This window comes from Sceloporus occidentalis, unplaced genomic scaffold (assembly GCF_023333645.1).
Source record: "Sceloporus occidentalis isolate IW3139 unplaced genomic scaffold, rSceOcc1.0.p SCAF_51, whole genome shotgun sequence".
In the NCBI taxonomy this organism is placed as follows: domain Eukaryota; kingdom Metazoa; phylum Chordata; class Lepidosauria; order Squamata; family Phrynosomatidae; genus Sceloporus; species Sceloporus occidentalis.
The window spans coordinates 6,559,022-6,570,612 of NW_028317031.1; the positions used below are offsets into that span (position 1 = coordinate 6,559,022).

General features: G+C 41.1%; 1 protein-coding gene across 3 annotated transcripts; it reads left to right on the plus strand.

Annotated features, from left to right (window-relative positions):
- The first annotated feature begins 1,640 nt into the window (after positions 1-1,640).
- LOC149288542 (phosphatidylinositol 3-kinase regulatory subunit gamma-like) lies at positions 1,641-10,545 on the plus strand. Of its 3 annotated transcripts, XM_089491815.1 has the most exons (10): positions 1,641-1,746; positions 6,372-6,480; positions 6,845-6,943; positions 7,197-7,377; positions 7,474-7,599; positions 8,194-8,336; positions 8,788-8,964; positions 9,127-9,201; positions 9,430-9,600; positions 10,347-10,545. In XM_089491815.1, the coding sequence occupies exons 1-10, from the start codon at positions 1,641-1,643 to the stop codon at positions 10,543-10,545; spliced, it is 1,386 nt and encodes a 461-aa protein (XP_089347941.1). The 3 variants fall into 3 exon arrangements, with proteins under 3 accessions (XP_089347941.1, XP_089347942.1, XP_089347943.1); XM_089491816.1 differs by lacking the exon at positions 9,430-9,600; XM_089491817.1 differs by lacking the exon at positions 8,788-8,964.
- The last annotated feature ends 1,046 nt before the right edge of the window (positions 10,546-11,591 follow it).

Here is an 11,591-nt window from a genome sequence, read left to right on the forward strand (position 1 = left end):
TAGCAACTCTACTGCGCATGCACTTTTATTATTAATATGTTTTATTTACATGGCACCAACAGTTTACGCAACACTTCTTACAGTCCATACATTCAAAGGGTTTGACAGAACTAGAACTGACAGACTAAGAAGACTCGATACATTAAGTGGAGAGGGCTTGGCTAGAGTATATATATATACGTATATATATATATACGTGTATATATGTATATATATATATATATATATATATATATACGTGTATATACATATATATATATAGGTAGGTATATGTATATATAGGTATATGTATATATACTGCGCAAGCCGGGCCCTCTCTACCTTATATAAGGGTAAAATGTTTGCAGGTTCCTGGCATTGACAGGACTAGACTTCCAAAATAATGGGGGTGTTTATTAGTATTGTATCATTTATACATATTATATATACATATTGGGGGTATGGAAGAAGAAAAAAAGATGGCTAAGAAACCTTAAGGTTAATAAGAAAGTTCTGGAAGTGGGGATTTTTCTGTCGGTGAGCTGTGCTGCTGTATAAACATAAAAAACTAATAAACTACCAAAGGTAATGGGAAATACCTAAATATTAGAAGCGCTTTCGATTTCATGCGGATTTTCCCCAATGTAATGGCAGAAGCCGTCACTTAAAATCTTTTTTTTTTATTCTTTATCTCTCTTCAAATGTCTCTTTCTCTTTCCTTTTCTCTTTGTCCCTCTTAGTAACTGCGTCAGCCAATCAGCGACCTGCCAGCCGGTACCCCTGTGTTTTCATTGGTTAGTCAGTGACAAGGAATGAGCGCTGCTCTCATGTCTGTGAAGCTCTAGAGCTCTCCAGGCAGACAAAGACTGCAAGCGGGGCTAGAGACTCCACCCACTAGCTCCTTCTCAGCCAATCCCCTCCCCCACACTCTTTTCCTCACGCGCCACCCTGTAGCCAATCCCCTTTTGGCGCCGGCGTTCACTTAATGCCCTCCTTCTTTCCTCCTCCTCCTCTCGTTAACGGCTTTGGCTCGTTGCCACATTTTGGAACGTACCACCCTGTCACATCTACCTGACTGTTGGAGGGGTGCAACGTTCGGACATAGTGAACCCGGTGACTAGAGCTTGCCTAGCGAGTGGAGCCAGCGTGACGCCTATTAGCACCTTTCATGGTACAGACCTCGCAAATGGATAGAAGCGCTCTCACTGTCTAGATAACGTCATCTTTCTCTTGCGTTGCCTCCTCCTGTCACCCCTGTGGTTCCTTGAAATGGTGCATTCCGCCAGTTTGCCGGTTGGCCCACGCTGCTCTTAAAATGAAATGTAATCGGCAGAGAGCTGGAGATGGGATTGGGGAGTAGAGCTGGTATCTACCCTCACGGCTTCTTTTATAAGAGATATTGGGCACTCAGAGAATCGCTTTCCTTCATAAGGGACCGGGTCTTTGTATACACACACCGAGTGCTGTTTATTCCAGTCACCCAATAAGTTCCTGTCGCATATTCTCTTTATACAGTAGTGTATGCAGTTTGCACAGTTCTTTTGGAGCAGAGCTGTAGGACTGTTCTGAAGTTGCACAAGCTGCCCCAGTTTAGGGGGTATATGTGTAGGGGAAAGCTGTGTGAGGGCGCACTGTGTCAGGTGGAGGACAGGGTTCGGACGATGTACAACACGGTGTGGAATATGGATCAGGATGACGCAGACTGGAGGGAAGTTATGATGCCCTATTCCACCGAGCTGATCTTTTATATTGAGATGGACCCTCCAGGTACTGAGCCCTCCGCTGCTGCCGTTGTCGCTCTCTTTTCTCTCTCTTTTTTTTTTTTTTATGCGTGTAATGAGCTGATGTCACTTTGTGCCTCTTTTCTCTTTTGTATCCTCCATGCACAGGCTGGCATCCCGGGGGGGGGGGTGTACAGATGCCAGCCTGCCCGCCTGCCCTCTTCTGCTCATCAGCCATTCATTCCCTGACTGCCTGAAAAGCCTACTTTAAAGCCAGATCATCCTGGGCTTATAGAGGACCCCAGCTGCTGCAGCATCTCTTTGACTTTTTGGTGGAGATGGTGTATGTGCCTCTCACTTGATTGCATCTATAAACCGAGACCATTTTTGAGCCCACCGGGGTTCCGTAGCACTTTTTATTTTTTTTAAAGCAGGTTTTTGCCCTGGCCTGTGCTGGACATGGAATGATGACCCAAAACCCCATCAGCTGGGCTCCAGGCTCTTGGTGATCTGGCTGCTACTTTGCACCTAGTATTAGCCTTTCTCTCCTATCCGTTTCAAGCAGCAGCCTTTCTCCTTTGCAAAAAGGGGTGTGGACTTGCCAGGCAGATTCCCTAACACTGGGGTTTTATTACCTTTTGTGCTCTCTTTGGGTTGCAAAGTGTAAAATTCTCTTAATTTGCTGTTGCCTTCTGCAGATGGGGCAGAATTAAATACCTTTATCCTTTGCTGTCTACAATTACTTTTAGATGACCCTGTAGTTAACCCCTGTGAAGGTGCTTTACCTGTGCATTGTCACTCATTCATCCACAGATTGGACTTCAGTAGATTGCCAGTGATAATATATTCTGCTGGGAGGATTAACCGTGCATTACATAATGCTTCATGTACACTTATGCTATATGTATATGCTATGTGACCCCAGTGAATGTGTAGCTTTAAATATCGTTTTGTTGCGGATTCGATGAAGATCCTTTAGGCCTTTTTTGCAGAATTCTCTTGCTTCTCTTAATGTTGGCATTTGATGTAAGTTCTGACATTGCACGCTGCCTTGTTGGGTATAGCAGATAATACAATAGCTGCTTCTGGGGTGTTCTATGCAAACTGTAAAGAATTAGGGTTAGATTCTTGCAAAGTATTTTTTTCGGTACCCATTGTATATCTATATATACATAACATCACAAACCAAAGTCCTGTGAATTCTGAAAGTAGCTGTGTAATCTATTGTGTATTCTGCTAGGATTGCTGTAATACACTTAATTTCTATTCTTACACCCGAGCCTGGCACGGCATCGCACAAACGGTTAACGTACTGGCACAGTGTGCTATAATTTCTTCACTCCACCTACTTTTTTTTTTTTTTTTTTTGTAATAACTTAACCCTTCCAGGTACTGCAATAGCATTCATCAATGTGCTGAACACTGTTAAATGGTTAAAGTGCAGGCTGTTGCTTACAGCCGGGTACAGCTCAGCGATGCCCCTGCTCGCGGTGGCATTCAGGGGGTAATAGTGCACAGGCCTTGTTGGATTTGGCACGGAGCGCAGCGGAACTGAACGCCGCTCTCTGGAGACAAAGTGAGGTTAGCGTTTCTGACTTCTGCTCCAAATGGTCATTTACCTCCACCCTCATCCCGAGGAAATGGCTTTAGCTCCATCCGCCAACATATTTCGACTAAAAAGTGATTCCTCTAGAGAACAGTAATATTTCACGACTTTTTTTAAAATACAGGATTTTTATTTATTTTTTTTTTTTTTCTCCCCTTCCTTACTTTTGGTTATTTGCACATTACGGTGATGTCCGTCTGCCAATGGTATAATACTCGCAAATAAGAGTATAGAAATGTTTCTCTATACCATTAAGTTAAGGTGTTACTAGGAACACGTTCGTTACCACTTCTTTTGTTCGTTGACTGTGTTGTAAAAGCGTCAATTTAACCCTTCAGCTTCCTGGAGAGTGATGTTAAACTAAGTGAACGTAGTGGCGAGGATGTTAAGATATGGTTTTATGGTGTCCCGAGACCCCTTGACTAGAAGAGTATGGAGGGTTTTTCCTCCCCAGTCGCCAGATCTGCCTCCCGCTTGCACTCTTGTCGCTGCGTTATCCTATTGTGCTCGGTTTGAAGACTTGTAATGTAGATGTATAGGTTTCTTGTAAATAATTGATACGTCCTTCTTGAGGACTTGAAACATCTTATAGTGCAATTGCTAGGGGCAGCAGTGTTGGTAGAGGGGGCTATTTTTGGGAACCCTTATCTACTGTGAAACTCACAAAGGCTTTAAAATTCGAGGGGGAACAAAGCTCTACTATTGGCGGCGCTTCCAGGGTTAATTGCGGCGCTTGCGTCGTCTGTCACTTAACGGGCTAAACTGACCATGGAAAGCATTTTGGGTCCTGCATATGAATGATTAACGGCTAATAAAATGATTTTGGCGGCTGACATTGAAATTCCCCTACGGATTTATCTAACAGAATGCAAAGTGCATTGATTTTGAAGTTTTTACGAGTTAATGTGAACCCGCGTTAAAGAATTATCGGTAGGATATATGTGTATATATTTATATTAATATGTATAGTGTATTGAAGTGTGCATTTTTACAAAGTAACTGATTTTTTTCCCCTTCTATTTGGCAAATATGCATAAGCGCTAAATATTTTCCCGAAGGGGCACTCTGCCCATCTTGGATCTTCTTATTTAATGTATGGATACACTTGTACACGCACTTACACAAACACTTTTCGGTAGTTCCGTTGGTGCAAGCCTGTTGTAGAGAGAGGTTTGCAGACGTAACCGTTCAGTCCGTCTTTCCCAAAAGGTTCTTAGAATTACAGGAACCATTCACGCTCATCTTATCTGCCTGTTAGTTCTGCTTTAAACACCTTTCTCATGAATCTGAGATGAGATTTCGTCATATGCCTTTTGTCTGCATGTTTAAACTCCCTTACTGTATTCACTTTTACCAGTTCTGCTGGGTGGCTGTTCCACTTATCCAACACCTTTTCAGTAAAGCTTTTTCTTAGTAAAGAGCGTGTTAAAAAATGTCCATATGATGTTGGCCATAAAATAACTCGTTTAAAACCCTATTATCTTCTGTGTTTTAATGACGGGCAGTTTTCACTCTTGTTGAAAGTTACCCCTTCTGTTGACTTCAGTCACTTTGTTACCTGGAGAAAGTGTTAGTTTCTCTGTCCGCACCTGTACCCTGCGAAAGGCGTTCTGCGGTTATAGCATTACTTATGAAGCCCCCCTGGCGAGGACGGCTCAGTTAGTACTCGGCAAGGGCTGCAGCCCGTTTGGCAGAGCAGAGGCGCTTTGCTGAAACTACCTGCTGCTCCCCCGCACGTCCACTTTCTGCAGCTGAGCGTCAGGAACATACGATGCCTTTGCTGCGCTCTGATTGGCCGAAGCCTTGTCTCCATTCAGAGATTAGTTTTTGCCAACAGCGTCTGATTTGGGATTTAGAACAGAAATCAGGTTGGATGGAGAGCGCGGTGGAGGAGAAAGGGGGGTGGAGGGGGATTAGGGTTACTAGCGAGCAAGCCATAGAAGATCCACTTCAGTGCAAACATGGTGCTTGACCATACATAGCTGCCGTCCCTGCGTGATTTCTACATTGTACGCCAAACCGCCTGAAAAAAGGAATTTTGAACCGAAAGCCTGTCTATGGCCATATCTGTTTTTCATTAACTTTTTACATATAACTTTTGTAAGTATGACTCATAACTTTTCTAGAGTTTCCATCAGCAGCTTAAGATAGAAGTGGTGTATACTTGCTTTTTTTTTTTTTTTGGCTTAGTTTGGTAAAATGGATTTCTTGGAAATATTCACTATTGTTCTAGGTAATATATTACGTGTAGCTTCACCAGGTTGGCTTTCATGGTTTAAACTTTGGGTTGCGTGTCTGAAACGTCCGAGCTGTTTGTGGAAAAGACAGTGTTGGTGATAGTGAGGTGTTGCTGCTCTCAATTTAGTTTGAAACGCTTCACACATAATACATGTTTTTTTTTTTTTGATCCACATTTCTTCACACTTTTTTTTTTTTTTTTTGTTTTTCCCCCTTAACCAGTTTCCTAGTAGACTGGTAAAATTCAATAAATAAATTATTTATATATATATGCATACATACATTTTATTTTTTTTGGTCCCCATTACCTGCACTAGGTCTGTTCATGATAATGAAATATCAACTGATCAGAAAATATTTTTATTTTTTTTTTCTGAGTTCACTTTATTACATATGAAACTTTTTTTTTTTTTCTTGTGTTGCTGCACAATATACTACACGGTACTTTTTACCACCCTTTGGAAGCTTGGCCTTACAAGCTGTGTGCTCCAGGTGCAGACGGGTGTACCGGCTTCACTCGCAGCAGTAAGCCACAGACCGTCAGTGTTGAATACGTGACCTGCTAGTGGACATTGTGTCTTAACTACTTCTATAAGCACCCGCCGGTTCTCCTGTTAAGACATTTACGAGCCTCTCATTTAATTGAGTGTAGTTTCATTGCTTGGCTGTGTTTCTCTGGTGTGTAGAGCGTGGCTTCATCAGTACACGAGGTTCCTTCTGCAAGGTTTATTAAGATATTTTTAAGTAGAAGGCTGGCTTATGTCTGTAATTGCAGGTAACTGAACTATTAATAAAATGGGACTGACCAGAATTTCAATCTTTTTCAGCACTTCCTCCCAAACCACCAAAATCAATGACTCCAGTGTTTACAAGCAGAAGCAAGGAGAACTCGTCGGCTCTCCAGGATGCAGAGTGGTACTGGGGGGACATTTCAAGGTAATAACTTGTACCGGCTAATGTAGCCCTACTCTAATACGCAGCTTGTTTTATTACTGCTTCCTGTATGCGGATACTTAATATCCATTTTCTTGCCCTCCACCGTTCATTCATTCGCTTGGTGGGTCTCTAGGGCGCTCTTGGTCATATCCAAGTCTAGCATTACAGCGTTGTCACTTGTTGAGGAATTTAAACCACTTTTGCCAGCACGGCACAGGCCGGCAGCCCAAGACATAGACTAGATGTGTGGGCAACAACTTTCCTTTTATTACAAAATAAATTTGAATCTGTAAAATGTCATCTCAACTCAAGTTCTGCATTTACAAAGTGTTATTTTTAAGTCTTCCTTTTGTGTTTATTTTAGGGAAGAGGTAAATGATAAGCTACGTGATATGCCGGATGGCACTTTCCTGGTTAGGGATGCATCCACTAAGATGCAAGGAGACTATACGCTGACGCTGAGGTGAGTTTTTCTCTCATGTTAAAACACCTTTTCCACTATAGTATAGGTTGCCCCTACTGGCTTTGGCCATCACAGGCTGGAAAACAATATATATTTGTATTTTATTTATTTTTAATATATATAATTTATACTGTTCTAAGGCTTTAGAAGGGAAACAACACTATTTATGTAACCAAAGCCGCCGACAAGACATCTGCTGTCTGGCATCTGTGCACACTACCTGAAGGTGGTCTCTGTTTTCGTTTTCTTTCAGGAAGGGAGGCAATAATAAACTTATAAAGATTTACCATCAAGATGGCAAATATGGCTTCTCTGATCCGTTAACCTTTAACTCTGTCGTGGAGTTGATAAACCATTACAGGCATGAGTCCCTTGCCCAGTATAATCCTAAACTTGATGTAAAGTTGCTGTACCCAGTATCAAGGTATCAACAGGTAAGATCTTGTGTAAATCTTCTCGTTGATTCCCAATCCATTGTCCTGTGTACATTATTTAAAAAAAAACAAAAAACCAATCTTCTATGCACATAGGACCAGCTGGTTAAGGAAAATAACATTGATGCTGTGGGAAAGAAGCTTCAAGAATATCACGGCCAATATCAGGATAAAAGCAAAGAGTATGACCGACTCTATGAAGAGTATACAAAAACCTCCCAGGTAGGTGAGACACACTCGTTGGTTTATAGAGCAAAGTGAAAACGTGATGTCACTATAAAGAATATGGGCGGCTAGCTGCTACTCGCATGAACTCAAAGTTAGAGTAGGTTTAAAAAGTTACTCTTCAGTAAGTTACTTTATAATGATGAAGCACAAGAAATGGCGGTCTTGCTTGTTGTATCATAACTGTTAAACTCGGTGTCAGTCCTTTTATTTGACTTATTATAAAAATGAGTTGCATGTGTTCTGCGTCCCGGTGACCTGACTCGGTGCTGTTCTCTTCTTGCCATCTTATCTCGCCATGAGAGGAGTAGAGGTTTATTCACAAAGTAAAAGTTCAGCTTCCAACTCTATACATTAAGGGCTTCCATCAGTCACATTCTCCTTCCGCAAGGTCTGAGCTAGCCCTCTACAATATGATATAATGAAGATGCAATTTCTTAAGTTAATTTATTGACAGACCCTTTTTAAAATGTGTAAAGGCAATGAGCTCGATCTCCAAAACTCTTCTTGGTGAATAAACCCCATTCGGTGAAAAATGTGTGATCTGGCATGAACTGCTACACTTATGACATGGATTTCATCATCTTCCAGGAAATTCAAATGAAAAGAACTGCAATTGAAGCATTTAACGAAACCATTAAAATATTTGAGGAGCAGTGCCATACGCAAGAACGATACAGCAAGGAATACTTGGAGCGATTTCGCAAAGAAGGAAACGAGAAAGAAGTTGAAAAGTAAACTTTCTTTTTATTTTCTTTTTTATTCCCATTTATTTATATGCCTTAGGTACTGATTTGCAGGGTGTCCCCTGTTGTGGGTATCTTTATCCAGATGCAGCAGCAGAAGGTACGCGGCAGTCTCTGGTGTATGTCCCCAGACTGCTGGAATACTGTAGGGGAATGCGCAGCGCCAGCCAAGCATGCTGGGGAAATGCAGTGGCGCCTAAATGTTGATTAGAATATTGGCTGAATTGAATGTGGATCAAAACTGGTTCTTGATGGGATTTTATTTATATATCTATATATCTCTTTTGTAGTGGTGCAGTTTATGGGGCTTTAACTGTTGGTAAACACACCATCCGCTTGCTGAATTTCATTATCCAATTCACAAGTAGTTGTCATATGGCATCTCTGTCCCAGGATACTTTATTTAATGTTTTTTTTTTTGTTTTGTGTTTTTTTCCAGAATAATGATAAACTATGAAAAATTAAAATCTCGTTTGGGGGAGATTCATGACAGCAAACTACGTCTGGAGCAAGACTTAAAGAAGCAAGCATTAGACAACCGAGAGATCGACAAGAAAATGAACAGCATAAAGCCTGACCTTATTCAGCTGCGGAAGATAAGGGATCAATACCTTGTGTGAGTGTCTTATCCTGAGGCATAACAGTCTACTACTAATGACATCATAATCAGTAACGTTTCATACCTTCTGTTAAAAATAGCTTCACCTTTTTTACATTTTTCTACTGTTAAGAATTGATAAATTATCAGTATTTTAAGGTTTTCATTAATTCTTGACAGGTGGCTTAATCACAAAGGAGTGAGGCAGAAGAGAATTAATGACTGGCTTGGAATCAAGAACGAGACTATTGATGAGTGAGTACCCTTGACGTTCCTTATTGTATCCAGGTTTTTTTTTTTAGACAAATTTCTAATATATAAAACTGCACAGATTAAAAAAATAGTTGTCTCTCTGATCTCATTTTATGTGACATAAAGGAATATTTATGCAAAGCCTCTCATGCCCAGTTAGCCCTTTTAGATGCTAGAGACTGTTTCCAGTTTGTGACTTGGCTAAAAAATGTCTTTCCTCTCCCGTTCCAGTACTTACTTTATGAGCGAGGAAGAAGAAAACCTTCCACATTATGATGAGAAAACCTGGTTTGTTGGTGACATCAATCGTACACAAGCAGAAGAATTACTCTGTGGAAAGCCAGATGGGTCATTTCTAATCCGAGAGAGCAGCAAAAAGGGGTGCTACGCGTGCTCTGTTGTGTAAGTTTCCATTTTCCTAAAACCGTTGGAATTATGGCCTGTAGCATGACACCTGACTAATGGGTAGACTTCAATTTTAAAAATTGCAATTGCAGTTATATTTAAGCTTTTAACCCCTTAATGACAATGGGCGGTCCCTAAACCCATTGAAAACAATGCATTTTGTCATTAAGGGGTTAACTTTCATTGCTGGACATTCTCATCTGATGCCGAGGGAATTAAGTTGTCCCGCTTGTCTTTAAGTGCCATTGCTGCTGGTGCTAGGTCTGGCTCTTGCCCATCGAACAATGATCACTGGAACATAAATAACTGGCTTTTATGAAGCTTTATCCACTTGTGGAAGAGGGCCGAGGAAGGAATGCTAAGGGTCTGGGTTGTGTACACAAGACCATTGAAGATATAAAGCCCCTACTAGCACACAAAAAGCAAGCCCATGCAATTCTGACTTAATTAAGGGGGTCTGAATCATGCACTGAACCCCTGGTAACTGGTGCTTTTCTCCTAAGCCCGTAACTATAGATGGATCGTGTCATTATAGTACTACAGACTGCCCTCTTTAAATATTTAAATAAACCAGTTTATTCAGCAGTTTAACATCATCCATAGTATGTTCATCAACCAGTCTGTCCAGCATAGTGTGTTTTGTGTAGCCTCCGCTTTGTGAATGCCAGTCCATGTTGAATTCACAAATGCTCCCTTCTTTGTTCATTCGTTCACTTTTTCTGGTTTTTGTTCTCCCCTCTCAGGGCTGATGGAGATGTCAAGCACTGTGTCATTTACAGTACTTCGAGAGGCTTCGGGTTCGCAGAGCCATACAATCTGTACAGCACACTGAAGGAGCTCGTCCTCCACTACCAGCATACATCTCTCGTACAACACAATGATTCCCTCAACGTCCGGCTTGCCTATCCAGTCTACGCACAGATGCCCTCCCTAGGCAGATAAACGCCTGCACCGGGCTTTGAAAAGGTGGCTATTTTGGATATTTTCTACAGTTTTTACTAGAACTACGAGGGCATTCTTTCTACTTAGACTGCTTGTTTTGCACAAGAAGTGAATTTTGTGAATGTGAATCAGAGGCCTAGGAGGAGCAAGACGGTGGCTTAAACATAGGTGTCCCGATGCTACCTACGGTTCAGCTGTGCACATGCACCTTTTTGATCCGGTGCAGGAAAAGTAAAACTGATGATAACTGGAAGAGAATTTCACGTCCCAAGGAACTTTGAATCTCTTGTGATGCCTGTTTCATTCTTGTAGACGTTGAAGCCCGTTGGCTTGAGGTGTTCGTAATGTCTCTTATAACATCAAGAAGTTGGTGGGGTAAAGACGCTCTACACCACTGCACTTTCTCTCCACTTAATATCTTCAGTGGTATTCAGCTGAACTTCAACTACCATGGCTTGCTATGTATTGGAAGGTAGCATTAAGTTTGGTGAAAAAAAGACCAAAGGATTCTTGGAAAGATTCACTTTTTATTTCCTGGAAGGAAAAGAAAAAAAAAAAAAAAAAAACTACTAACAAGTTGCTTTATTTTTTCCAACAGTAAACAAAGTTTTGGCTTCCATAGCACTAACTCATCACACGAGGAAACCTTTTGACGTTTTTAACCAAATTCAACCCACCAAAACTTTGTTCGTTGCTGGATTGAGCACTTAACGTGGGAAAATGCATTGGCATCTGCACATATTTCTACACCAAAACTTGAAAGAAAAAGACTGAAAACTTAGGTGGTTTTAAAACAACACTATATGAGTTGTCAAAATTGCCGTTTGTTTTTTTTTGTGTGTGTCCTTGACTTTTCTTTCTTCCCCTTTCCAAAGTTATTTTAATTGAAATGGACACTCTGCTTTGGAATGTAAACCGAAAATGAGCTGGTGCTCCAAATGCTTGTGAGTTTATTTCCATAAGGTATCCGTCGGTGGGGTTTTTTCCTCTTTTTCTTGGGAGCTTGTTTGGTAAACTGATTTAAAAAAAAAAAAAAAAAAGTGCAA